Source organism: Cetorhinus maximus, chromosome 26 (genome assembly GCF_964194155.1).
Source record: "Cetorhinus maximus chromosome 26, sCetMax3.hap1.1, whole genome shotgun sequence".
NCBI classification, from domain to species: domain Eukaryota; kingdom Metazoa; phylum Chordata; class Chondrichthyes; order Lamniformes; family Cetorhinidae; genus Cetorhinus; species Cetorhinus maximus.
The window spans coordinates 31,235,602-31,263,069 of NC_135904.1; the positions used below are offsets into that span (position 1 = coordinate 31,235,602).

Consider the following 27,468-nt stretch of genomic DNA (forward strand, 5'->3'; position numbering starts at 1 on the left):
ATTTTACATGTTATGAGGGTTTTTCATTTCCACCATCTTTTGAGGCAGAGAGTTCCGGAACACCTCCAACCCTCTGGGTGAAAGTGTTTCCCCTTGAATCCCTTCTAAACCCTCTACCTCTTGCCCCACATCAAAGTTTCCAGGTTATGGACCAAGGGGAATAGGGCCTTGCTATCTATTCAGTCTTCTTCGGTTCTCTGCCCAAAGGCAGGTCTAACCCACAGTGCTGGGTAGGTAAGAAAGTAGGCCCCAAATCCACCCAAGTCGGAATGGGGATTGAACCTCGTGCTTTTGGCACAAATTTGATCCACACCGGCCTTCCAGCCAAATGAGCAACTGTTCCCCGCCCGCCCTCTCATCAAGGAATCCGAGCTTCTGTGGCAACACGCACTTTTACATACATGATGTAGCCTGGGGTTACGGGCAGTGATGATCAAGGCTCCAATTTTCTTTTTGTCACATGGCTGACCAGGAATCTCTCCCGCTCTCTCTGCTTTCCGTTGGCGTGTGTTAGAAGGATTCGCAAGTTGATACTCCGTCTGTTCAGCTGTGTCATGAATGCACCTTCCTTGGCCATGAAGTTGTGGGGCGGAATTTTATGCTGGCAGGATTTTACAGCCCTGCTGAAGTCAATGGACGTTTGAATGGCTCACCACGTTTTATGTTCCCGCCCTCGCCACAACAAGGTCGTGAAATTCTGCATTTGGAGTGGGACTTGTACCCAGAACACAGAAGCTGGGACGCTACCCACTGTGCCACAAAACTCCCCACTCTATCTAGACCCCTCATAATTTTATATGTTTCAATTAGATATCCCCTCAGCCTCCTCTGTTCCAAATAAAACAACCCTAACCTATCCAAACTTTTCTCACAACTACAATTCTCCAGTCCAGGCCTCTCTAGTGCAATCACATTATTCCTGTATACTGTGACCAGAATGCATGCAGCATTCTAGCTGTGGCCTAACTAGTGTTTTATACAGTTCCAGCATAACCTCTCAGCTCTTATATTCTATGCAAGTATCCCATATGCCTTCTTGACCACGCCGCCTTTACCACCTTATCCACCACCCAGTCACCCTCAGAGATCTGTGGACATACACTCCAAGGTCCCTCTGTTCCTCTGCACTTCTCAGTATCCTACCATTTACTGTCTATTCCTTTGCTTTGTTAGCCTTCCCTAAATGCATTACCTAACATGAAAGCTCCTGCTATCTGCTTCCTCAGAATAAAGTCCTACTCCCCTCAACAGAAGAACTGATTTATTTATTTCCACTTGTATCATTTGCCGTATTTCCCTTCTGGAGTTCTTGTGGTGCAGTGAGTAGTGCCCCTGCCTCTGAACCAGAAGCTCCGGGTTCAAGTCCCACCCCAGGAAGGTGCATTCATAATGTGGACAAACAGGTTGACAATGCCAATGGCGGGCACGAAGAGCGGGAGAGATTCCTGGTCAGCCATGTGAAGGAAAGAATGTTGGAGCCTCAACAGTCAATATTCATAGCTCCAGGCTACAATGTGCAAATAAAAGTACATGTTGCCATTGCAATTTGGACCCCTTTTAGGGAGAGGATGGGCAGGGGGCTGGTTGGTTCAGTTGTCTGGATGGCCATTGTTGATCAGATTGGTGCCAACAGCACGGGATTTGATCCCTGTCCTGTCGTGTATGGATTCGGGACCTGCCTCCTCATCCTGCCCTTTGTGAAGGTTATGGCACTGTGGGCCATACCTGCTTACGGGCAAAGAATTGAAGAAAATTATTTCCCATCTCCTCCACAGTGATGTGATGCCAAAAGTGGTTCAATACTTAAGTCTCCAATCCAGTTCAAAATGGATTGGTTTATCCCAGAGCACAATCTGTTGGAGCAAGCATTTACTTTTCCATAATCCATTATTTTTCGAATAAAATGTCTGCACAAATGACTGAAACACTCATGTCATTTCATACTTGATTTTATCACTCACTTTTGGGATTTTTGCCTTAAAAATTGCAAATACTTATCTGGCATTTTAATTGGTGTTGGTTAGGTCATGAATCCAAATTGTAAAAAAAAACGTAACTAATCTGGTGGGAGTCAATCTGCTAGTTCGTGCAAATAAATGTATTTAAGCAAGTGGATCTTATGTACAAAGGAAATAATTGAGAGATATTGTTTTAAAAAATTGCAAGTCAATGGTCCATAATACATAGAACTCAAAGTAGGAAAAAATTAGTGACATAAAAACAAGGCTATCTAATAAATAGCCCGCTGATATTGTTTGAAAATTACTTTGAGTAAGATTTTAATACTGATTGCATAATTACTTGGATCAATTTTTATCCTCGGCCATTAAAACTGAGGTGTTAACCTGCTTATTTAGCAGAGAGGAATTTGATGCAAATGTGTTTGGATATTTCACATTGCAAGTGTGGTCTCTGGTCATTTGTAAATGAGTATGGTCTAAGTTTGCTCAGGGCAAAAAAGACATATGACCTCAGGACGTTCCAAAGTGCTTTACAGCTAATGAAGTACTTTTTTCTTTTGAAGTGTAGTCACGGTTACAATATGGAAAATAGGGCAACCAATTTGTGCACAGTGAGGGCCGACAAACAGCAATTTAATAATTGACCAGATAATCTGTAGGTGCTGAGGAGGATTATTCAACCATCAGAGAGGGGAATTGCAGTCTACAATTTTGGACCCATTATATGTGAATCAAAGAATCACAGATTTTTTTAAAGAGAAGTCTTTTGGTCCAACTAACTTCTTATCTGTTTCAGAAAGGCCGTTTGTTAACAGGCTAAGCACTGCAGCAAGCAGGTTAGGGCAATCTGGAGCGCAGGTTCCATCAGAACTGCTTTCAGTATCACTATGATTGGTTTACAGAAGGATATGATTATGTTAGCTTTCCCTGACTGTAAAGTTAAGATTCCAGATGTTCCATGGCATCCCAAATAGCGTCCAAACAGAAAATTAACCAGAAACATGCCCCACAGTGGCAGACACATTCAAATGGCAACAGTCCCACGGCTGAAACTCAGACCATATGGTTGCTGAGGCAGCTGCTCTGCTACCCATCTATCCTGTTACCCTCATTATCACAAGTTGTGCGTATTTCAGATCTCCCCGGGAGTTCATTGCTAGCTTTGCACTGTGCTCCATAGGTAGCAGTTGTAACTAAATAAGTTATGTTACATAACTGGGGAGATGGTGGCATAATGGTATTGTCACTGGGCTAGTAATCTGGAGCCCCCAGGCCAACGCTCTGGGGACATGGGTTCAAATCCCACTGTGGCAGCTGGTGGAATGTAAATTCTATTAATTAAATCTGGAATATAAAGCTAGTCTTGGTTATGGTTACCATGAAACTGTCACCAATTGTCACAAAGACCCATCTGGTTCCCTAATGTCCTTTAGGGAAGGAAATCTGCCATCCTTATCTGGTCTGGCCTACATGTGACATGAGACCCACAGCAATGCAGTTGACTCTTAACTGCCCTCTGAAATGGCCTAGCAAGCCACTCTGTTCAAGGGCAATTAGGGATGGGCAACAAATGTCGATCTTGCCAATGACACCCATACCCCATCAAAGAATATATCGCATTTTTTTTTTAAAGAACATGCTACTTTGAACCTTGATATGAGGAAAGATTGGACAGACTAGAATGTACCTGTTGGAGATGAGAAGAGTAAGAGGTGACTTGGTTGAAACATATAAGGTAGATGTGGAAAAGATGTTGCCTCTTGTGGGAGAATTTAGAACTAGGGGTCACTGTTTAAAAATAAGGGGTTGTTCATTTAAGACAGAGATGAGGAGAAATTATTTCTGAGGGTTAAGAGTCTTTGGAACTCTCTTCCTCAAAAGGCAGTGGAAACAGAGCCTTTGGGTGTTTTTAAGACAGAGATAGATAGATTTTTGATAAGCAAGAGGATGAAAAGTTATCAGGGGTAGGCAGGAATGTGGAAGTGAAGTTACAATCAGATCAGCCATGATCTTATTGAATGGCGGAGCAGACTTGAGGAGCTGAGTGGCCTACTCCTGCTCCTAATTCGTATGTTTGTATGTTATATAGTTCTGATACAAGCATTTAATCTGATGGAGGTTAGAAGAGATATGCTTATAAATAATGAAACACAACTCTATTTTGCTTCGATTAAACAATCCTCCCTAATTATTATAGTTGCTGACACTTGAGGTTCAGTTCATTTGGTAGCATTCTTAGATATGAGTCAGGAGGCCTTTCTTTCCCACCATCCAGGCCCCTGAGCACTCCCTCAAGGTGAAACAGTAATATACTTATACTTTCAATTTGGTATACTGTATTCACTGTCATGACGCAGCCTCCTCTACATTGGGAAAACCAAATGCAGTATAAAATAAAGGGAGAAACTCTAAAAGAGGTGCAGGAACACAAGGACCTCAGTGCATGTGTACATAAGTCATTGAAAATGGCAGAGCATGTTGAGAGAGCAGTTAAAGCACCTAGTATTTGAGGCTTTATTGATAGGGACAGTGAGTACAAAAGTAAGGAGGTCATGTTGAACTTGTGTAAGACACTAGTTAGGCCACAACTGGAGTACTGCATCCAGTTCTGGGCGCCATACTTGAGGAAGGATGTGAAGGCATTGGAGAGAGTACAGAAGAGATTCACAAGAATGACCCCAGGGATAAAGAACTGTAGCTATGAGGATAGATTGGAGAGATTGGGGCTGTTTTCCTTGGAGAAAAGAAGGCTGAGAGGAGACTTGATAAAGGTATTCAAGATCCTGAGGGGTATGGACAGGGTAAATAGTGAGAAACTATTCCCACTCAAGAGAACATTGAGAACTAGAGGGCAGAGATTTAAAATGGTTTACATTCACCCAGAATGAGCTTCCTGAGAGGGTGGTGGGTGTAGCTTCAATCTAGGTATTCAATAGGGAATTGGATTGCTATCTGAAAAGAAAGAACGTGCAGAGTTATGGGGACAGGGCAGGGGAGTGGGACTAGATAGAATACTCTTTCAGAGAGCCAGTGCAGATTTGATAGGCTGAATGGCCTCCTTCTGCACTGTAAAGATTCTGTGCATATTGGGTGATCGATTTGCTGCACACCCCCATTTACCCGCGTGTGTGACCCTGAATTTCAGTGCAGTTCAGCCCTGTCATTTTGATCCCAACTCTGACCCCTCAATTCTTGGTCTCCTGCAGTGTTTCAGTGGAAGTTTGAGGAACCACTCACCAAGGCTCCTTCGACAGCACCTTCCAATCTCGTGACCTCTACCACCTAGAATGACAAGGGAAGCAGATGCATAGGAACACCACCACTTGCAAGTTCCCATCCAAGCCACACGCCATCCTGGCTTGGAAATTTATCACCGTCCCTTCACTGTCACTGGGTCAAAATCTGAGAACTCCCTCCCTCACAGCACTATGGGTGTACCTACACTACATGGACTGCAGTGGTTCAAAAAGGCAGCTCCTCACTACCTTGTCAAGGGCAATTAGGAATGGGGAACATAAATTCTGGCCTAGCTAGCGACACCCACGCCCCATGAAAGAATTTTTTTTAAAGTACCGCATCCTTTAATTAGGAACTTTAAAACCTTTTGAATGCTACATTGAGTTCAACAATTTCAGATCACAGCCATTGCCCCCACTTTTCCGGACAGCAGCCGCTGGCAATGATTATGTGATTCCCATTTACACCTCCTCTAGGCACACTTGTCCTGTTGCCACCTCCTTTTGCCTGTTACCGTCATCTCTTTTGTAATTTAATCTCTCCTGCTTTTCGCCCTCTCTCAGACCTCCCTTTCTTTTCTTAACTCCCATCCCCACTTTCCCCACCTCTGTTGTTGCTTAAAATCTGTTCCATCTGTAATGCAGTCCACGCCTGATGAAGGTTCACCAGCCTAAAATGTTAACGCTGCTCTCTTCCCCACACACATTGCCTGGCCACCTGAGTATTTTATTATATTTCAAATTTTCAGCATTTGCTGTATCTTGCTTTTGTATTAGAGATTGTTAGAGCCTGACAACATTTTTAAAGCAATCCCTACGATGCCAACAGAAAGAAACTGACGGACAGGATTTCACTTCTTAAAACTTTATTGCAACAGACTAAAATCAACATAAATCAAATACCAATTAACAGGAAATTTGATACATCAAGGTAAAGAAAAAGGTGCATTGCTTGTTAACCAACTAATGCAGCTGAAATATGCTTTGCAAAACGCTCTTACTCTACGCCACCATTCAGGCAGATGTTAAACATTAAAGATACACTCTCAAAGTCACTCCCAGCTCTTCAGCAAAGGGTTCACCTCTCCTCACCGTGCTAGGTCAAATCCCTCAGTGTCCTTCGACACCCATTCTACGTTGCATGAGTTTTCCAGATCCGATTATCACCAGCAGGGGGCACGTCGATGAATCCCCATTCTCTAAATCTTCAACAGTCCCGTCTGTTCTGTCCCCTTTCCTGTGAACAGAAACTGAACCCTTACAAGTATCCTGCTTGCTCTGTAATGCAATCAGTTCTTCCTGCTTCTCCACAGCAGCTTTTGTTCTCTCTGCTGCCTGTTTCTCAGCAGCAGCTTTTCTTCTGTTCTGTGACCTCCTGTGAAAAGGTGCTAAAACTGCCACTTGACACCTAAGTGGGTTTCTATTTGAGTTTCATTCCCCATGGCAACCTGGGATCACATTGGCATTTCTACCAACTGAGGTGATTACCAGGAATTCACCGTCCCAGTTTTCAGAACTATCTGGTTTACTTTAAGTTTAAGGGACATTTTAAAACATAATCATTTTGTAAAAGTTCAGTGTTCATGACAAGATATGTGCTCATTCATTCACTTGGTGTTTGTGGGACTTTGCTTTGTGCATATTGGCAATACAGGAGCCATTGTAACAGCAAATGCACTTCAAGTGTGACCCATTGCTTGTTCTTTAGAAGTCCTTAGGATATGAAAAGGCACTGCCATAAATGCATAGAAAGGTGCTTCCTAACAAATGTGCAAGTAAAATTAAAATTGTAGCATAGTTGTTTGAGATAAAATAAGTTAAGATTTGTACCCATGAATAAATTTGATAGGATCGCTGCAACTTCTTGTGATGATCATTGGTGAGACTGTTACAGAGCCGATCATCCACTTGCTAGCCAGTCTTTTTTTAGTGCAATGTGGTGAATGCTTTAACAGTGGATTTGGGGAGGAGGCCAGAAACAGAAAGGTTGAGTCTTACTTGACAGGATTAGAGAAAGAGCTACGACACTAACATCCATTCCCTAACTTGCACTCCCATTGGACAAGATGGCTTGCTGGGAACAGCACCTTTGAAGAAATCTTAAAGTAACAAAGCAACTTTTGTGAATTGGTAGATTTACAAATATTCTCAATACGAAGCTCATATCTTTAAGTATCAGTAAATGTTTTAACACGTCAGTTATGTTATGTATTACCTTAGTGACACATACTTAGTAAAATTTGCTTTAACATAACAATGTGTTCTGCAGTCAGGTTCCTTCAAATCTGCAGTGAACATCAGAAAATGAACTCCGGGTTTTCACTCCCAATGAGCAATATCAGGAAAGATCTTCTAATGCACGCAAATTTATTCTGATGATGTTTATTGGACTGTGTTTTATTTTACCAGCTGGGAAAGCAACCCTTGGACTGCATGTTCAGTTTTCTGTGGAGGTGGAATACAAACTCGAAGTGTTCCTTGTATTGAAGAGAACATGTATGGTGAAATTATTGCAGTTGAGGAGTGGAAGTGCATGTACGCTTTTAAACCTGCAGTAATTCAAAACTGCAACCTTTTTGACTGCCCAAAATGGATTGCCATGGAATGGTCACCAGTAAGATACACTTTTTTTTAGCTCTTTAATGTATAATTTTGTTGATTAATCAGTTATCCCTGCATAAATTAAATCTGTCAACAACTCAGATTTTCCAACTGGTATTATTTATATGCCATCGTTACCTCACTTGTTTCTCTGCCAGTGTTAGAGCTCTCCAATGGTAAAATCTGAGCTCATATTTTGAATGATGAAAACCAATACTTCACCATTTTGATGAGAAAATTTTGATAACTGTAAGAAATGGACACTCAATAAAGAGAGCCTTTTTCAATGTTAATATAAGTATTATGGAGAGAGGATAGAATGTGCAAGTCTAAGTTGTTTCATAATATGTATAAAATAAAACCAACACTTTAACTAACACTGGACTGAAATATCCTTTTTTGAAATGTAAATGAAAGATAAGAAGAGTGCCATTAATTAGACTGTTTTAACAACCGATAAGTACTCTTTTTATGAACAAGAAGCTGTTAAGAATCTCTGCGTTTCCTTACAGTGCACAGTAACATGTGGACGAGGCCTGCGGTACAGAGTTGTACTATGTATAGACTACAGAGGGCAACACACTGGGGGGTGTAACTCACAGCTCAAACCACACATAAAGGAGGAGTGCACTGTGCTAATTCCATGTTACAAAACAAAAGGTAATTTTATAACAAAATGCCTTCATTGCTCTCTGTATGACAACTCTATTCCTCTACAACCTGCTAACTTAGAAGAATGATTAAATAGACTGAACATGTGTACAATTAAATTCTAAAGATCCAATAGCAATGTGTTTAGTAATTTTGTCGATAAAGCTTAATTGTGGTTTCCTTTTAGTATTATGTATGTCATGTTTTATGAAACATTTATCACTTTAATGATCTTTCAGTCTTCTGTTCCTACTGCTCTTTTTGAAATAGGACCCCTCAGCTTTTTTTTTATTCATTCATGTGATGTGGGCTTCGCTGGCTGGGCCAGCATTTATCGGCCATCACAAGTTGACCTTGAGAAGGTGGTGGTGAGCTGCCTTCTTGAACCGCTGCAGTACATGTGGTGTAGGTACCCACAGTGCTGTTAGGGAGGGAGTTCCAGGATTTTGATCCAGCGACAGTGAAGGAACGGTGATATATTTCCAACTCAGGATGGTGAATGACTTGGAGGGGAACTTCCAGGTGGTGGTGTTCCCATCTATTGGCTGTCCTTGTCCTTCTAGGTGGTAGTCTTCATGGGTTTGGAAGGTGCTGTCTAAGCAGCCTTGGTGAATTCCTGCAGTGCATCTTATAAATGGTACACACTGCTGCTACTGTGTGTCGGTGGCGGAGGGAGTGAATGTTTGTGGATGTGGTGCCAATCAAGCGGGCTGTTTTGCCCTTGATGGTGTTGAGCTTCTTGAGTGTTGTGGGAGCTGCACTCATCCGGGCAAGTGGAGAGTATTCCATCACAGTCCTGGCTTGTGCGTTGTAGATGGTGGATAGACTTTGGGGAGTTGGGAGGTAAGTTACTCATCACAGAATTCCTAAACTGTGACCTGCTCTTGAAGCCACAGTATTTATATGGCTAGTCCAGTTCAGTTTATGGTCAATGGTAACCCCCACGATGTTGATAGTGGGGGATTCAGTAATGGTAATGCCATTGAACGTCAAGGGGCGATGGTTAGATTTTCTCTTGTTGGAGATGGTCATTGCCTGGCACTTGTGTGACGCAAATGTTACTTGCCTCTTGTTAGCCCAAGCCTGGATATTGTCCAAGTCTTGCTGCATTTGGATATGAACTGCTTCAGTATCTGAGGAGTTGCAAATGGTGCTGAACATTATGTAGTCATCAGCGAACACTTCTGACCTTATGATGGACAGAAGGTCATTGATGAAGCAGCTGAAGATTAATGGGCTGAGGACACTCCCCTGAGGACCCCCTGCAGTGATGTCCTGGAGCTGAGATGACTGACCTCCAACAACCACAACCACCTCCCTTTTGTGTTAGCTACCAGCTCATTCATGAGTGCTGTAAGAGGTGTCATCTACATGCAGCAACATTGTCTGCAAATATTCAGCCAGCTTCTATTGGCATGCCACTACCACTTAACATTACTTTTTCTCCACTATTATTGACTTCCCAATTGCTTTTTTGTTGCCTCAACATTAGCAATATAGTAACCACCCTCTTCCATTCTGGTCCTAACTTGAGTTCTGATGATAAATCATCGACCTGAAATATTAACTCTGTTTCTCTATCCACAGATGCTGCCAGACCTCCTGAGTATTTCCAGCATTTTCTGTTGAAACATCATGAGTTGCTCTCCCGTGTAAAGAAAAATATAATTTATTTTCCAATATTACTGTGGGATACTGTGAAGCAGCCTTGTGGGGGCTGTGTGTATGTGTGTGTGTGACTAATTTAATTAAATTGAAGACAGTCAGACTGCAAGATTTAAATCAACAAAGGGTTAGGTAAAAGCAGGCATTTTGAAGGGGAGATGAACAAGTTAAGATGGGATACCAGTAAATACAACATGAATAGGAATTTGCATTAGGAGATAAATGAGGAGTTGAATTTTTAACTGTTTAATTTCCAAGAGAATTGAAAAGAAGTTTTACAACTGCCAAAGATCATAAATAAATAAAGCAAAGTGATTAAGTTTATTTTTCTGCAAGTAGTGGCCATAAAGACAACATGAAAAAAAATTATATTCTGGGAGAGAGAACTTCCAAAGAAAGTTAAGACAATGGGATTACAGATGAAGGAGGAAAAAAACCATAATTAAGGAAAGATTGAAAGCTGTATGGTGTGGGTCACCATGTGAGATCTTGAAGTGTGCTGTGCGAGGACAGACCAGTGAAGTAAGCAGCCTCTAGTCACCCCAGAGAAGTGTTTGATTGTTCCAGAAAACAAGGTTTTGTTACAAGCCTTGGATTTCCATTGTCGAGTGAGAGGGAGAGAGAAGCCTGTGAAATATAGTAATATTACTGGATTTTTATAGATTAAGAACCTATAGGGACTGTTGCCTGGAAAAGGGTGTTTATTTGTGAGTCTAGCTTTTTTGTGAAATGTTGTATGACTAAATTTAATTGTGTAACTCTAATCTTGAGATTACAATTTCTTTTCTAGTAAATGTTTTAATTTAATACTTAACCTCCAAAAATGGTAGTGAATCCTTACTTCTGACTTCAGTACACATACCTCTTGTAACAAATACAAATTGCAAATTGGTGTGATAGCTTCACCAAGATTCCCTTTGGGATTTGGTCAGCCCGGCAATTGCCACCCGGCATATCATAACAGCCGTTCATCTCCTTGTGACCTCCTCAGAATTGTCCTACCCTTCACAAATCCATACTGAACTTCTATAATTAACGAATAACTATCCAAGTGCTTTCTTTCTCTCTCTCTCTCTCTCTCTCTCTGTTATTGATAGATTCCAGTAACTTCCCTACAATTGATATTAAACTGACAGGCCTAAAGTTACCTGGTTTTTCCCTCCCTTCTTAAATGATGGAATTTGCAACTCTCTAATCGAAAGGCAGAATTCTTATTATATACTGAAGGCAGGAATTCCTTACGGATATATTATGCATTTGCATGAAAATTCTGCAGTGTATTTGCAAAGCCTGTGGTGTTACCTGTGTGATTGACTAACTATGTCACTGGTACTCTGCTGAGCTGCTTTTAGAATGATCTAAATAGGTTACAATTAATAGAGAGCCCAGAGGACTGGTCAAAAAAATTATAGAGCCGGGGGAGAAAGGAGTCTTCGCATTCTATGGACAATAACTATCCCAAGGGAGTAGTAACTCATGTTATCCTGGAAAATGGATATCTGTTTGATTTAAAATGCACAATAACATTTTGAGAACTTCAGTTGGGGAACTAATACGATTATACCGACAGGAAAGAATTCTTAATTGAATGGTACAATGTAATTATTGTTTTGAATGAGTCTGGGGACCCATGGGTTTGACATATGCATGGTATTTCCAGAAAAACTTCCTGTGGAAGCTAAAGTACCCTGGATTAAGCAAGCACAGGAACTGCAGGAACCTAGAGCTGCATCTGAGGAGCCAATGTGAGTTCACGGGTTTTCGTTTTCACATTATGCTTAATGCAGTATTTGTTTAATAGTGAGATAGCTTTGAGAGTCGTAACCAATGTACTTGTGCAGCATGTTTTAGTGGTCTTCAATTTGTACAATTAAATACTGATCTTTTGAGGATTGAACATTGGGCTGGATTTTCGCACAAGCTTTGGGGCTCCAATGTTGCCACCAAATGGGGTAACAGGTAACGTACCCCACGGCACAATCTTCCTGGGGGCTGTCTCCTAATCGGCCGACCCTACGCTCGCCATCCTGCTGAGGGTGGCAGGTTGGCTCTCTATGCTGTCAGCTCAATCAGAAACCCAGCCGATCTGGAGCCTTGGCAATCCCATCAGGAGAGGTAGGCGCTGCTGAAGTAGGTTGGCAATTGCTTAACATGGAGGCACCCTCAGAAGCATGTATTTAAAGTTAAAATTATTAGGGAAAAGCCTTTAGGCTCCCCGAAGCGGAAGGGTAACCTCTTCCAGGTGCATCGTTCAGGCTGCGGGTGTGGCATTTCCTGCCTGCGTACCCCTCTTTGAGGCATGGTGCCTCCTGCTCTGATGGCCCCTTGACAGGTCACCTCCACGGAGACAACAGCCTCTGGACACAGCAGGTGGTTTCTCTACTAGCGAAGAAGTACTGGCGCACCCACAAAATGGGATCCCAATTGGGCCTGCAATCAGCGTAATTGGCTGTGTGCTTCCATTGTGCAGGCAGCCAATCTGGCTCCCTGTCTGCCCAGAGGAAACTTCATTGATGGCGGGACTGCATCAACAAGCTGGGCCGTGGCAGCTCCCCACTATTTTCCCATCCCCCCCATCTCCAAGTCCGCCATCACAGGGCCTGGAAAACACAGTCCATTATTTTTGCTTCAAGACTCAGAACCATCCCTTATCGATCAATGTGAACTTGAGGTAAAACAAAAAAATTGTCCCAAGTTCTACAAATACCACATTAATTAAAGCAAAAATAATCAAATATTTCGGAAAACTCTCAACATGTTTTGACATACTACTTCTGAAGTGATATTCCTCTTTGGGCTTCCAAAGTTGTTTATTGCATCTTGTTCTGTATTCGGTCGAAACCATGGATAAGCTAATTGCATCCTTAAAATCCTGCAAAGAGCTTCACTGTTGCATTCCTGACTCAGAGTTGTGCAGAAATTCACCCTGATCTTTGTTAGATATCAGAGTTGAAGATTTAGAAGAGTGACTGCAGTTGGTTTCTGCATATGTAATTAGGATGGACTCTTTGAGAACCTATGTGGACTTGAATTTCACTTTCTGCACCTTATTTGACAGTGAATTAAATATGACACTTCCTGCTTCAGACTCTGCGTTGCTCACTAATAGTTTGACAACCTGATTGACACATAATTGCTTGTTGGGTTCATATGGGTCCAAGGGCTCTGTCCTGTCCTTTCTCGATAGTTGGCTGGGATGAACTTCTAGACCGAAAGCCCATTAAAAAGTCTATGTGCAGGTACAAGTGTAACTAATGCTTGGCACTGTTCAAACTTGGCAGAAGAAATAGTTTAATAGCTAAGGAGCTGAACTAACATACACAATGACAGTCTTTTGGTCAACCTCTCTGCTCCTCAGTGTAAAGCATGCTTTTGAGCCCATTCTTCCCATTCGGCCCCAGTGCAGTAACAATTATCTCTCGGGTCAAGGACACCTTAGCCAGCTTCAAGGACTTGACCCATGCTTCACTTTTGGCCTCTCATGTTTGTATTCCCCAATCCTGGCGCAAAGTTCTGCCAGTGCATTGTCCCTGCCCTGCAACAAGCAGGGATCCAAAGAAAAAGTTGGGCCCATTGCTTTTAAACTTTGAAGTATGAAAATGTTTCTAAAAGACTGCTAACAACGGTATTACAGGCAGTTGGCACTGCACTGTGCATCGGATTGTAACTCCCATGGGAAATAATGTCTGCACTGTAGAAATGACATGCAGTTCAGTAGCATAGCCATTCCATCATCTAGAGATCTGGTGGTGAATGAGCTTTAATGTGCCAGCAAGCCTTCACCATACATCAAAGTAAGTTAAATATTAAGAACAGCCATTGACTGATTTAAGGAAAGCCATAATGAATAAGAGTGAGTGATGCTAATAAGAGCTGAGCTTAGAAGTAACAAGAATGCATTCCTGAGAATTTTGGTGGGCTGTTTTTAAACACAGCGGAGCTAATCCAGATCCATTTGTTAAAGTTTTGAAGATTTACATTAGAGAACAATGCTAATGTTTAACTTTCCGAAGTTGCATTTCATAATCCTAAATCGTAGTCTAGTGGATAGCCTTAAAAAGAATGTACTTCAGTTGCACAATTTTGTACAATCGAATGCAATAAAGGTATTTTACTGAGCATGGAGGATTTTTGGTGAGTGAAAATGTATTGTGTACTTGAGTCATAGAGCCATAGAGGTCTACAGCACAGAAAAAGGCCCTTCAGCTCATCGAGTCTGCGCCAGTCAAACAAGTATCTAACTATGCTAATCCCATTTTCCAGCAATAGGCCCATAGCCTTGTATGCCTTGTTTTCCTACATTAAGTTTTGCTTTGTGCATCAGAGACTTAATTCAGTAGTTTCAATAATACATTGGTGAATCTGTGGTGCTGCAGATTGTCAATGGAAATGGGGCCAGTACAGGGGAACAGGACTTCACAGTTACAACATGCCCCAATCTAGTGCAAAGGTAAAATGGCAAGTTTGACAAAGAGGGCACCTGTTAGACCAGAGCAAGAAACGGTGTCTCCTTAAGCAAACGGAATGAAGAACTGCTAATGAGTAGCACAGAGTCTGACCCAAAAAGTGCCAGTTAAAATAATGAATTCAATCAAAAGTTGATGAGAGGTAACTAAAGCCAGGATTGACTGAGGAGGATAAAAGACAAAAAGGAAAGTTTAAAAAATTATATATTTTTTTAAACAAAGTTTAAATTTCAAACAATAACCAAAAGATGAAGAAATGGGATTCCACAATTGTAAAACTGAACTTTCAGTGCCAAAGAGGTTGTTTCACATTATTAGGGCTTGCTATGCCATTAAAAGAGACTGAAATGGGCAAGCTCCAACTTCCAATGGCATTCTTAGCCCCGACTAATGAAGTCGGTACAGGAACTTCACGCCATTTGATTGGGAAACCAGAGAGTGAGATGCCATTTCCATGCAGCTTTTAGATGAGTAGGGTATCTCAGATACCAAATGCCTTACTTCTGTGTCTAACTACGCACATCAACAGAAGTAGTTGTCTGATTTGTACACAAATAGCGGTGAATGCTATACTTGTTGTGTGAGGTGACAGGGGGCATAAAGTTTAATATTGAACTAGGGATAGTAATGCTCATTATTTTCTTGTTCCTTCACAGGTTCATTCCTGAACCCTGGTCACAATGCAGTTCTTCATGTGGAGTTGGCAAACAAGTACGAGTAGTCAAGTGCCGTGTTCTGCTTTCATTTTCTCAAACAGTGGAAGAGCTGCCAGATGAGGAATGTGAAGAAGATAAGCCGCCCACCGAGCAAGTTTGTTTCTCTGCACCGTGTGATGGTGCTACTGGAACAGAGGAATCAGAGGTGACTTACTACGATCGGGATGACAATGAGATGGAAGAACAATTTGACTGGGAATATGAAGGTTTCACCCCATGTTCAGCTTCATGTTTAAGAGGTATTTTTTTTATAACTTCAAGTATGGTGTTGTTGAGTTTCTTAATTCTCTTTTGCCCTAAAACTAAGCTAGACTACTGCAAAATCATTTCTTCTTTCCATTACTTTAGCAGAAATTGACCCAAATCAATGTCGGCAAGCTATTTGGTTACAGGAAGCATCACAATGCAATCTAAGCTCCGCACCTGTATACTTCCAGGAATGGTCACAAGGTAGTGATTAGGAACCTAAGTCCCAGCTACTTTTCCTCTCATAGAATCATTAAATGGTTACAGCACAGAAGGAGGCCATTTGGCCTGTCATGTATGTGCTGGCCCTCTGAAGGAGCAGTTCACCTAGTGCCACTCCCCTGCCTTTTTCCTCACAGCCATTCCCCAAATTTTTCCTTTTCAAATAATGATCCAATTCCCTTTGAAAAGCCTCAATTGACCCTGCCGCCACCACACTCTCAGGCAGTGCATTTCAAATCCTAAATGCTCACTATGTGGAAAATTTTTTTTTCTCATGTCGCCATTGTTTCTTTTGCTAATTAACTTAAATCCGTGCCGTCTCGTTCTCAATCCTTCCACCAAACGGAACAGTTTCTTCCTATCCACTCTGTCCAGACCCCTCATCATTTTGAGCACCTCTATCAAGTCTCCTCTCAACCTTACCTTCTCCAAGGAGAGCTATCCCAACTTCTTCAATCTTTCTACATAACTGAAGTACACTGTCTGATGCCTACCAGAAATGTGGTGCCCAGAACTGGACGCAATATTCCAGATAAGGCTGAACCAGTGTATTATACAGATTTAACATAACTTCCTTGATTTTGCACTCAAAGTCCCCATCGATAAAGCCCATGATGCTGTAAGTATTAACCATGCTCTCAACTGTCCTCACATCTTCATTGAACCATGCACACGCACATCCAGGTTCCTCTGCTGCCTTTACAATTCTACCCTTTATATTGTCTTTCCACATTTTCTACCAAAACGAATCATCTGAGGGGAGTAGTGCTTAAAAGCGGTTGCTTGAGACAGCATTTTGACATTCAACCACCAAATCACACACCATCCTAAACTGGACAAGTATTGCTTGATCAAAATCCTGGAACCCCCTATTCAACCCCCACTATGGAAATACCTTCACCACATGGACTTACAGCAGCTTGCTGAATAGCAGTAAGAAATGGATAATGAATGCTGGCTTTGCAAGTGACACCTATCTACCGAGCAAGAATTAAAAAAATAAAAAATCTGTTTTATAAATGTGGAAGATTATTGTCAAATGTGGCACTCTGGAGCAAGCCATCACTTGCTGGATAAAGAGTTGGTGACCTTCTTGTCGTACCTTGTTGTAAGCATATCCTGTTGCGTAATCCCAGAGCAACGTTAATCCAATTTGGAGATATTTATTCTCCACCTTCTGATGTTGAAAAATAGGAAACAACTTTATTTTAAGTGTGTATGAACTTTGCTGGTGTAAAACTTGTAAGCAAGAGTTCAAAGCGTTAAAAAAAGCGTGCAGAGATTGTTTATTACATCATCCAATGCAAACAAAAAGCATGTGCCTGATGTATTTTGTATGCTTAATTTATACTGGAAGTTTTCATGGTGTACTAGAAGTTATTTACTGACCTATCTTATTTAGCATTGCATATCGGTTAATCAATTCGGGCAACTTGTGTGCAAATCCTGACCCCTTTGATCATTCTGTTTTTATTTTCACTGTCAGGGAAACAGGAAACGATAGTTGTGTGTCGTAACAAACACACACAGGAAAGCGTGGATGACAGTCTGTGTGACGCCTTCAAACGTCCCCCACATATGGTTCGAGCGTGTGGTACCGAGCCTTGTCCTCCCAGGTATGTTTCATTCGTCACATCCGGGGAAATAACCTTTAAAGCAGCTTTTCACTTTGCATTTTGTAATTCATGTTCCAAACTAAATGAGAAATATATTCAATTAAATTAGACGAGTCTACAGTGTTGTGAAGGGAGGTATGTAAAGACCCATTGTTGTCTTTCAGCCCTCTGCAATAATGTTGGGCTGTAGCTTTGAGGCAGAATAGTGTTTTGTGTGAAGCTCCTCTTAGCTTACAATTCAATTAAATGAAAAAACATAATTTGGGATATTTCCACACTCCACCTATTCTGCCGCATTGGAGTGTCAGCGTGTCCAGACCCCAGTTTCCAATGTCAAGATAATCTGCATATTTTCGGTGTTTCTGGGGTTTTGCCACGAGGGAGGTGAGCAGTGTTGGGGTGGGGGTTAGGGAAGGGAGGAGGAGTGGGGGTTGGGGGAGGGAGGAGGTGTGACAGGGAGGGTGTGACAGGGAGGCTGCTGAGGCAGGAATCCTGCAATTGAAACAGCTTGAAGGAGTGGGCAGCAACACCGATAACAATGATCCATTAATTTTCCTGCATTGCCTTTTGAAATTGTGTTCGACATCCCACCTGGTTTAACAATGATAGTGTTGTTTGTATCCAGCATTCCTGAACTGACAATGACAGGAAGTATAACATTTGATATACAACAAGATTCGGTCATCATTGTTTCGTTTGAATGAGCTTATTTTTATTTGGACAGATGCTACATTATGCTAAAAACATCAGCATTTTCACCTAATTTTCCATCCTAGTATGAGCATCACAGAATGGTTACAGCTCAGAAGGAGCTCTGTGGCCTGTCAAGCCCACACTGGTTCTCTGTAAGAGACGCAACAAAAAGGTAGAAACAAATGCAGACTACAGTATCTGCCTCCAATCATTGGGTTTGAAGTCTAAAACAGATACCTGAGAGACCCAGTACCAGTTCATATTCATAACCTTTCGGGTTATTGGGTGATACAGTGAACTATGGGGCAAATTCAGCAAGATGCATGCACAAATGTAGGATTTCTCTGGGTTGCGAGTCCAGTGAAACAGTTACTAGGTTACATGCTTATAAAAAAAGTTTTAAATGAAGACATATAAACGTTTCTTTTAAAGTCAGAATTAATGTTGACTTAAATAATCAGCGATTAATGTTTGGGTGCTGCAGACTGCTTGACGACCAAGCTAGGCCTATAAAAGCTTGGGATGGAGCTTTTAAGCAGCATATAGTGCAGGATGTTCACTAATGTGCAACGGTGTGATAGAAGACATTGATTTATGGCTCCTGACCCTGTGCATTCCCCAAATGGTGGATCTGTCCAATCCCTGGGGAAGCCGGTGTGCAGATACCAACCATCCCTGTGGGGAAGGGGAATTCTCTCCTACACGATACTCTTGTACCTCCTAGTGACTAGTCCGTAATATGGCAACATTATAAAAGGCCTGAGAGCAGATTCCTTGCTTACTCTTGTCATGTGGACGTGGTGCAGTTGAACTAAATAAACAGAGGAAATTGAAAGTTGGTTTCCTTTAGAAGTCATTTCTGTAAAATTAGAAGATACACTTGGGACCTCGAAACCTTTCAAATAACCAGAAATGTAGTTGTGGTATGAACTGTGGAATAGTATTCTTCCTAATTTTTATGATTGTTTATTTTCTCTACTGATTTGCCTTCAGTTTCTCTTCATTGGAATGTGACCCTGTTGGAAATATCCTTGAAATTAGTGGTTACAACTTTCAGTCATGAAGGGCCAGATTTTCCTCTTCTGTGTTGATCAGAAAGAACTTTGTATATGGTGAATTATCAAGCCAGTACATCTCAAAGCAATTCACATACACAAGTTACTTTTGAAGCATGTGAGTAAACAGGAAGGCCCCACCAATAGCAACCGGTAATTAACTTTTCTTTTAACTCCACTTGCTTTCTGAGAAACTCCAGCAGAATTGTGCAGGGGGAGATATAAATGAAAAATGAGTTCTGACCTAGAGCTAATGCTGTTAAATAAAAGATGAAGCATGGTACTAAATCTGAACAGACCTGCACACCGCAGAGGGGCCAGCTGGAGCGGGCTTTGCTGAGGCTTTTTAACTCAGCCATAACACTTCCTGATTCCTGACCAATCAGAGAGTGTGGATGCCGTGATGACCCGCACTCTGTCAATGCCGGATCTTTCTTTAAAGAGACCCCGGTAGGGGTCAGAATGGCTGCAGGAAACCTTGATTGTCAAGGGCTGGGGGAGGCTAATAAGTGGAAGAAAGATGTGGAAACACTGCCCCTTGTCCCCAGTACCCTGACTCTTCCTGGAAATCATTCTGGAGGCATTGAGGTCCTGGGAGAACCTGCAGTTTCCTCAAGATGAGCAGAAGAGAGCAGCCACCCAGGCTAAATAGGCGAGGTTGGAATAATACGGAGCATGTCAGCAGCAGCAATGTGGTGCCCAGGACCTGGATACAGCGGAAAGGCTTTATGACCTCATTAGGTCAGGAAAAGTGAGTTCCATCCGACTTGCAGGTGGCATCAATCACTCTCTGGTCACTCCTCTGACTAACACACCTTGCTATTCCACATACTCCTTTATCTCCAGGCACCTCCTCAAACCTTCATCTGAACAGCCAACACTCGCATCCTATTTCCATCCCTGCCTCATCTTTCACAGTCACCTTCCATAAGTATTCTTATTCCATCATCTCCACATATTCCGCTTCTCACACTTATAACTCTCAGCTCTCTCACATTGCGGAGTAAAGCGCAGAACTCCAGGGAGAGACAAAGAACTGGGGTGGCTCTGCATCCACAACCACCCTGACCGCAGTGTAGGGCGACACCTTGGAGATCAGCAGGGTGGCACAGACATTAGGCATCAACCCCATGAAGGGTGGCCCACAGGCCTGGTGACAGCCTTAGATATCACACCGGCACTTGGCACTTAACAGCCATTCATGTTGAATTGATCTCATCCCTCACTGAACTATCATGATATGCACAATCCCCATGTCAGCAACAACTCAGTCTCCCACTGGCCCTTCTAGGGTGAAGGAGGAGCTGGAGCAAGAGGAGACTGAGCTCTTTGAGGATGCACCACCACATGACTCATGTACACCCTTCACAAGCGCAGATACACAAACAGTAATTCCTCTTTCACATCCTGGTTGGTTTCTTTAGAAGTATGACTTTAAGTGAAACAACATTAAGCAAATCAGATTTTTGCATTAAATTTATGTATAAGCTGGAATTAGGTTCCCCAGTGAGTCTCTCCCCGATCCCCAGTGTCTCTCTCCCGACCCCCAGCGAGCCTCTCCCCAGCCCCCGGTGAGCCTCTCCCTGACCCCCGGTGAGTCTCTCCCTGACCCCCAGCGAGTCTCTCCCTGGTCTCTGTTACCTGGATGTGGAATCAGCGAATCGATAGCACTCTGGGTCACTTGGAGTCAGGCGGTGAGCAAGCTAGCGAGCGGGGCAGTGAGTGGGGCAGTGAGCATGGTGGGAGTGAGGTAGCAAGTAGGTTAGAAATCAGGCTAGGTCAAGACTGCGAGCAGGTTAGAAGCAGGACGGGAATGAGGTCACGAGCTGGGCGGAAACAGGGCTGATCTAGGAATCTCTTAAGCCAACTCCTATGGTTGCAGGCAAACCTTCCGACAGCACTGTTCCATTGCTCTGCCAACAACGATGAAGACACACAACATCTTGCAATGACGATGTGCATCTCTACCAATGACCTACACAAATAACATAAAAACCAAAATGGCAACATAAATCGGCAAAACAGGCCCTAAACCATAAATGACTTCAAAACAAAATGGTGTTAAGTGGGGCAACTTAAAGCAAGGACGTCCTGTACCTTGGTGAATATTACAGTAGGAGGTAGCTGAGCTGTCTTATGGTGAGGCACACACCGTGTGAACAGGAGCTGGAGGCAGGGACAGTGCTGGAGTGTCCTTGTCAGAGGTCACAGGACACTCCAACCTCTACTTAACTGGGCATAGATACTGACTCTCGGGAGTCATTCATGAGAGTGACATTTCGGGAGCAGCAATGGGAAATGTGAGTTCTTCTGTCAGCATTTCCAGTGTGCACCCTTGGAGGGAGAATGGTGGAATCCATCTCTCACCTGAGTACCATGATGCCTCAGGCATTTGTGCTGATATCCACCTCCACGGAAAGAATGGCCACCAACACGAAGAATCAAACAAAGCAGGTCATTGAGTGTGTGCTGGCCTTGACAGTGGCCTGCATGCTCTGTCTGCCACTTTACACTGGATGAAGGAAAGCCTCGCCTTGATAGTTCACCTTCGGTGAAATGCAGCCACGTGCTCTCCAGCTCTTGGCCCGCAGGAGATTGCAGGTGGGCCACGAGAGGACAGGTGGAGAAAGTGTAGATGGGGAATCTTAGATCTCTTCCCCTTCTCACTCTTTGCACCCCCCACCACCCAGGCAGGGCTGCAACTGTGGCCTCCTGCCCTGATGGCCGAGTCTTGCCCCTGTGCATATGCTATGGGGTATTGCTTCCTTCGCTCTGTGTCCATCCCATTTGCCCTGTGGAAGAGTGTGTGGCTGCAGAGAAGGCAGCTGCTTGTGCTGCAGTTGTTGGCATCATTGCTGCTGCTTCTGCTGTTGATGTGGTTCTCCTGTTGCTGCTTATCAAAGTTCCATGGTATAGCTACATAAGCTGCTCCCGCGCTGCAGTGAAAGCTGACAGCAGGGAAGTGAGGTGAAGATGAGTAAACTCCAAGGTAAGGGAAATGGCTCCCAAAAAGTCTGTAATCACCTTGAAAGCAGAGCAGGTCCTGTGAGTCCAAGCCTTTCACCGAGGCTGTTGCAATTGTACGTTTCAAAGGCTTCTCAGTATGTCAGTTTGAAACCACTTTTTTGAGTTTTGGGGATTCAGCTAACCTCCCCCGTGCTCCCCCTCAAACAGCCAAGAATTGAGGAAGAGGGTGTTATAAAGGGCGGTCCTGTGACACCATGGATAGCGTCCTGGCCTCTGAGCCAGAAACTCCAGGTTCAATTCCCATGACTTGAAGGCCGTGGAAGATGTGCTCATAACATGGCCAAATGGCTTATTTTGTACATAAATATGCTTACTTTTTATCCTTTCATGGGATGTGGGCATCACTGGCAAGGCCAGCATTTGTTGCCCATCCCTAATTACCCTTGAACTGAATGGCTTGCTAGGTCATTTCAAAGTCGACCATATTACTGTGGGTTTGGAGTCACATGTAGGCCAGAGCACGTAAGGGCGGCAGATTTCCTTCCCTAAAGAACACTAGTGAACCAGATGGGGTTTTACAACAATGGACAACAGTTTCACGGTCGCCATCCCTAAGACTAAGTTTCAATTCCAGATATTTTCGTGATTGAAATGAAATTCCACCAGCTGCCATTGACAGGATTTGAATCCACATCCTCAGAGCATTAGCCTGGGCCTCTGGATTACCACCATGCCACTGCCTCCCAATGCTTATGGCAGGTGGTAAGAGCAGGAGAGCCATGTTTGATGCTGAGTGGCACCCCTCAAGCTATAGGCTCTGGCGGCTGGCTGGTGACCTGTTCCAGGTAGAATGTAGCTATGGAAACAGACATAAGCACATGCTGCCTCATGTGTCAATTGACCCGGGAAGTTTCTAAGTCTAATTGTAAAAAAGGTGAACAATTTAAAGCACAAAACAAAAACAGAATTACCTGGAAAAACTCAGCAGGTCTGGCAGCATCGGCAGAGAAGATAGGAGTTGACGTTTCGAGTCCTCATGAACCTTCAACAGAACTGAGTAATATAATTTAAAGCACAAACTGTTCTAGAGCACAAATCAATTGTGGCAGATATAGTTATGTCACTGAGTAGCTGTGCACGCTTTGCTTGTGTGTGGGTCTGTTAATGATAACCACTGCATTAACTGTGAACACCAGCATTGTGCTCAGCCTTTATGGCTCACAGTCCCAGCTATCCATAGGGTTTCATTGATATAATAGCTATTGCTGTATTACAAGGAGATGACTAAAGCCAAGTTGTGCCACGCAACAACTAAAACCTGCATTTATATAGCACCTGTTAGGCACAGGCAATGATCTGGCAACAGTTGGCACCAAGTCGGAGGGCAGGTGACCTGAAGCTTGGCCAGAGGGGTAGGCTTTAAGCAGAATCCTAAAGGAGTCAAGAGCAATGGAGTGCCAAAGAGGTTTGGGGGAGAATTCCAGAGCTTAATGGCTCAGTAGCTTAAGGCACAACTGGTGGAGTGAAGTAAGTGGAGATGAAGAGATCAGAGTTGGAGAATGCTAAGTTCTCAGAAGGTTGTGAGGTGAGAGGAAGTTAGAGATTTGGAACCACCGCTATACAATTCAGCAGGTAGGGCCTTGCTAACTAAATCATTCAGCCAAGGTAAGGGATGTCATTGGCATATCGTGATTCATGTTCCTAACAGGACCAAAACAGGAAAACGATTGCTGGTGAGCACAAGAACTTGCGTGAATTAGACTAGCAGACTGGCTGGTGACTGACTTTGCTGGCTGCCCGCTGAGCTTGCACAACTCCTAAATTTGTGGCTCCTGTAAAAAGCTCTCAGAGAATGTGCAAGAGCCTCATTTCAGTAATCAGATATGCAAATTGGATTTGAGCTCCATTGAGACAAAAAAATCTGCAGAGAGCATGAACACACAGCATCAACGTGTGGATTTGGGGAGTGTGTCATGGTGCCACCTGTGGCCTCTGAGGCCAACGAGAGCTTTACCGGGAAAAGACAAGCTTGATGTGGGTCAGGGCCAAAACGATGTGTGCAGGGAATGGAACATCTCAGCTGGTTGAAGGGGAACCTCTGTGGCTGGGATTCTTCTCCATGACCCTGCCTGAATTTTGTCTGCCTCACTCTCTGCTGAGCTCCTGCCGTCTGTGGGATACTCCTGCCTCCCTAATTCTGTCCCCGTTTTTGTGGTGCTGGTATAGGAGCGATTACTGAGGTGTCAGCTGTGGCTCAGTTCATAGCACCCTCGCCTTTGAATCAGAAGGTTGTGGGTTCATGTCCCACTCCGGGAAACCAAGAACTGTGAATGTACTCGAAAGAATTACAATCTGTGACTGTTGATAACTCGAAAGAGTTACTCTTTATAGGAGCGCCATCAGGTGCTGCTAGCGAAATGCTGGGTATTCTAGAGTCTGCAACCTATTTTAGATGTCTCGATCCAGAACTACTTGCCAGAACTATTTGGCGGAGAGACTGATCCAAGCCAGTGTGTATGCTGCAGGAATGTTGGGCAGTGACTGAAAGCAATAAGTACTGCACTCGATTTCCCTGTGCAAATTTCAAGGTGCTGAGTTGTTCCCCATCTGGGAACTTGGCCTCTTCAGAGCAAAAAAATGCATTCACCTGCTTGGCCACCTCTGTCAAGCCACTTAATTTGACTGTCATTCAGAATTAAAAAATGGGATACCTCATTGCCGTGACTAGGTTCAATTAAACCTTCCGGGCTATCTCGGAAAAGGCAGCTGTCCTTACTTCTCCCTGGGAAAGTACAGACTTCTGGCTCGTTTGGCCACAGCTCACAACAAAACCAGATGAACCTGAGAATTTTCTGAAGGCAATAAGTGTTGATGCAGCCTTAATTCTATCCCTTTGGTGTCCGCAGCCGCACATTATAATGCCAGTCGGGACACCTTGGGAAAACTCGGGGAGGTCCCTTCTCTGTGCCAGAGGCACAAAACGTGCCCTGCAAATGGTCTTATGTCTCCTTTGTGCTTTGAGTGGAATTTCGGCCCCTCACATTTTAAAGAGTTGTAAGGTTTGACCCCTGGTCATGTGCACAGGGAGAAATATTACACAGAATATTTTTTCACTTCATCATCAATGTAAGCTTTGGCAGCTCCTTATTAGATGTGTAGATGAGTTCAATTTTCTGTGACCCTTGCTGTCTGTACACTTGTGTTCCAATGTTTGTTTATCTACTTGCAGTTCAGCTAGATATCCCTAATGGCCCATACGGAGAAAAAAAAATGAAGGAAACATGGTTTTTAGATCACTAACACAGATGGAATGAAGAGTTGCTTTGGCAGCTGCATCAGTAAAAGGACAGAAAACTTGAATTAAAGCACTGAGGGGTTCTTCTCCTCTGGTCACTGTAAGCTCTGCTTTAAATCACATTTGTGGTGCAAAAGCAGGATACCGCAGATGCTGGAAGTCTGACATAAAATGCTGGAAACACTCGTGAAGGCAGGCAGCATCTGTGGAGAAAGAAACAGAGTTTAATGCCTCAGATTGATGTGCTTTCATCAGAAGCTATGATACTGGAATGTGATTCACCCTTGACAGAAGCAGTCACACCAACGATTTGCCTGTGGATATCCTGGTAAAGAACGTAATCTCTAGAATATTTCATTCGAGAAGCTGATCATGAGGAAAGATTGGATAGGCTGGGTTTGCTTTCTCTGGGACAGTAAAAGCTTGGGGGGGGGGTGGTGAGATTTAATTGAGGTGCATAAAATTATGAGCAGCCTCGATAGAGAAGAAAGGAAGGACCTATTTTTGTCAGCAAAGAGGTCAATAACTGGGAGTGTAGATTTAAAGTAATTGGCAGAAAGAATAAAGGGTGGTGTGGCTTTGGAACTCAATGCCTGAGAGGGTGGTAGAGGCAGAAACTCTCACCATGTTTAAAGAACACTTTGATATACACATGAATTGCAGTAACCTACAGGGCTAAAACCAAGAGTGGAAAGTGGTATTAGGCTAGATAGCCATTTTTCAATTGGATCAGGCACATTGGGTAGCATGTCATCCTCCCGTGCTGTACGTTTTTAATGTTGTGAAAGTGAATTAGCCAATAAATAAATATAATTGATAGTAAATAAATCTTTGATGGTGATTTTTTTTATTGTTTCATGAGATGCTGGTGTCACTGGCAAGGCTGGCATTTGTTGTCCATCCCTAGTAGTCCTTGAACTGAGTGGCTTGCTAGGCCATTTCAGAGGGCAGTTAAGAGTCAACTACATTGTCAGGCATCACATGTAGGCCAGACCAGGTAAGGATGGCAGATTTCCTTCCCGAAAGGACATTAGTGAACCAGATGGGTTTGCATGACAATCAATGACAGTTTCATGGTCACCCATTAATGAGACTAGCTTTCGAATCCAGATTTTTAAAAATTAATTCCTCCAGCTGCCATGGTGGGATTTGAACCCATGTCCCCTGGAGCATTAGCCTGAGCCTCTGGATTACTAGTCTTAGTGACATTACAACTGTACCACTGTCTCCCCCTAATGTTCCTGCAGCTAGTCTCTCCAGCCTGAATCATATCGCCATCCCAATCGTGAAGATATTTATCAATTCTTCTAAAGAAACCATTTGTCACCAGAGTTACTTGCTAAATGAAGTGGGGATGGGGTAGTGTTGGTGAATCCAGATGCTGGCCGTAATAACTACAGGGAGTCAGAATGGCACCACATAGGTGAACAACCATTTTAAAATAGACAAATATAAGGCTCTCTTTAGCCATCCCATTTCCATTATTAGCCAAGAGTTTGTGCTCCATTATGCTGGATAATTAAACTTTCACTCTAGAAGAACACAGAGGTGACCTATCGCAAGGGTTTGCTTGTCTGATGATTACCTACAATGAACAGCACAGAAAAATTATCAACTGTGAAATAAATCCCCCCAAAACCTAATAGCTACTAGAAACAGGCTGACCACACGGTTAAAAATTCTGAGAGTTCCAAATGTCTGACTTTTCTGTGTCTGTAAAGTTAATTCACTGTCTGTCTTTATTATGCTATTGACAGCCACATTTTTAATTTATATTAGTTCAGTATATAATTGAAAACATCACTCCATATTTCTCTTGTTAACACCGCAGCAATGTCTGCTGCCTTCATTATATCTGCAGTCCATACGATCAACGAGAAATTATTTTTGTGAAGTAAAATTCTGGATTCATAGAAACCCATTCGTTTGAGAAATTATTCAGCAGAACAATGTCTGTAGTGCTCAGGAAGACATTGATGGTGAGGAGGTGCACAATGCCGCTTGGAAGCATTTGCATTGATATAGCTTTTTTTCTTGACCTCAGGATATTACAAGGAGCTTTGCAGCCAAAGCACTTT

General features: G+C 43.0%; 1 protein-coding gene across 2 annotated transcripts in view; it reads left to right on the plus strand.

The window, feature by feature from the left end:
* Positions 1–27,468, plus strand: part of adamtsl3 (ADAMTS-like 3) — a 601,993-nt gene that overhangs the window by 407,949 nt on the left and 166,576 nt on the right. For both annotated transcript variants that reach the window (XM_078530447.1, XM_078530448.1), the window contains exons 13-17: positions 7,607–7,811; positions 8,311–8,458; positions 11,775–11,859; positions 15,237–15,535; positions 17,251–17,380. In XM_078530447.1, coding sequence (XP_078386573.1) covers positions 7,607–7,811; positions 8,311–8,458; positions 11,775–11,859; positions 15,237–15,535; positions 17,251–17,380 — 867 coding nt within the window. The remainder of the gene's footprint in view (positions 1–7,606; positions 7,812–8,310; positions 8,459–11,774; positions 11,860–15,236; positions 15,536–17,250; positions 17,381–27,468) is intronic.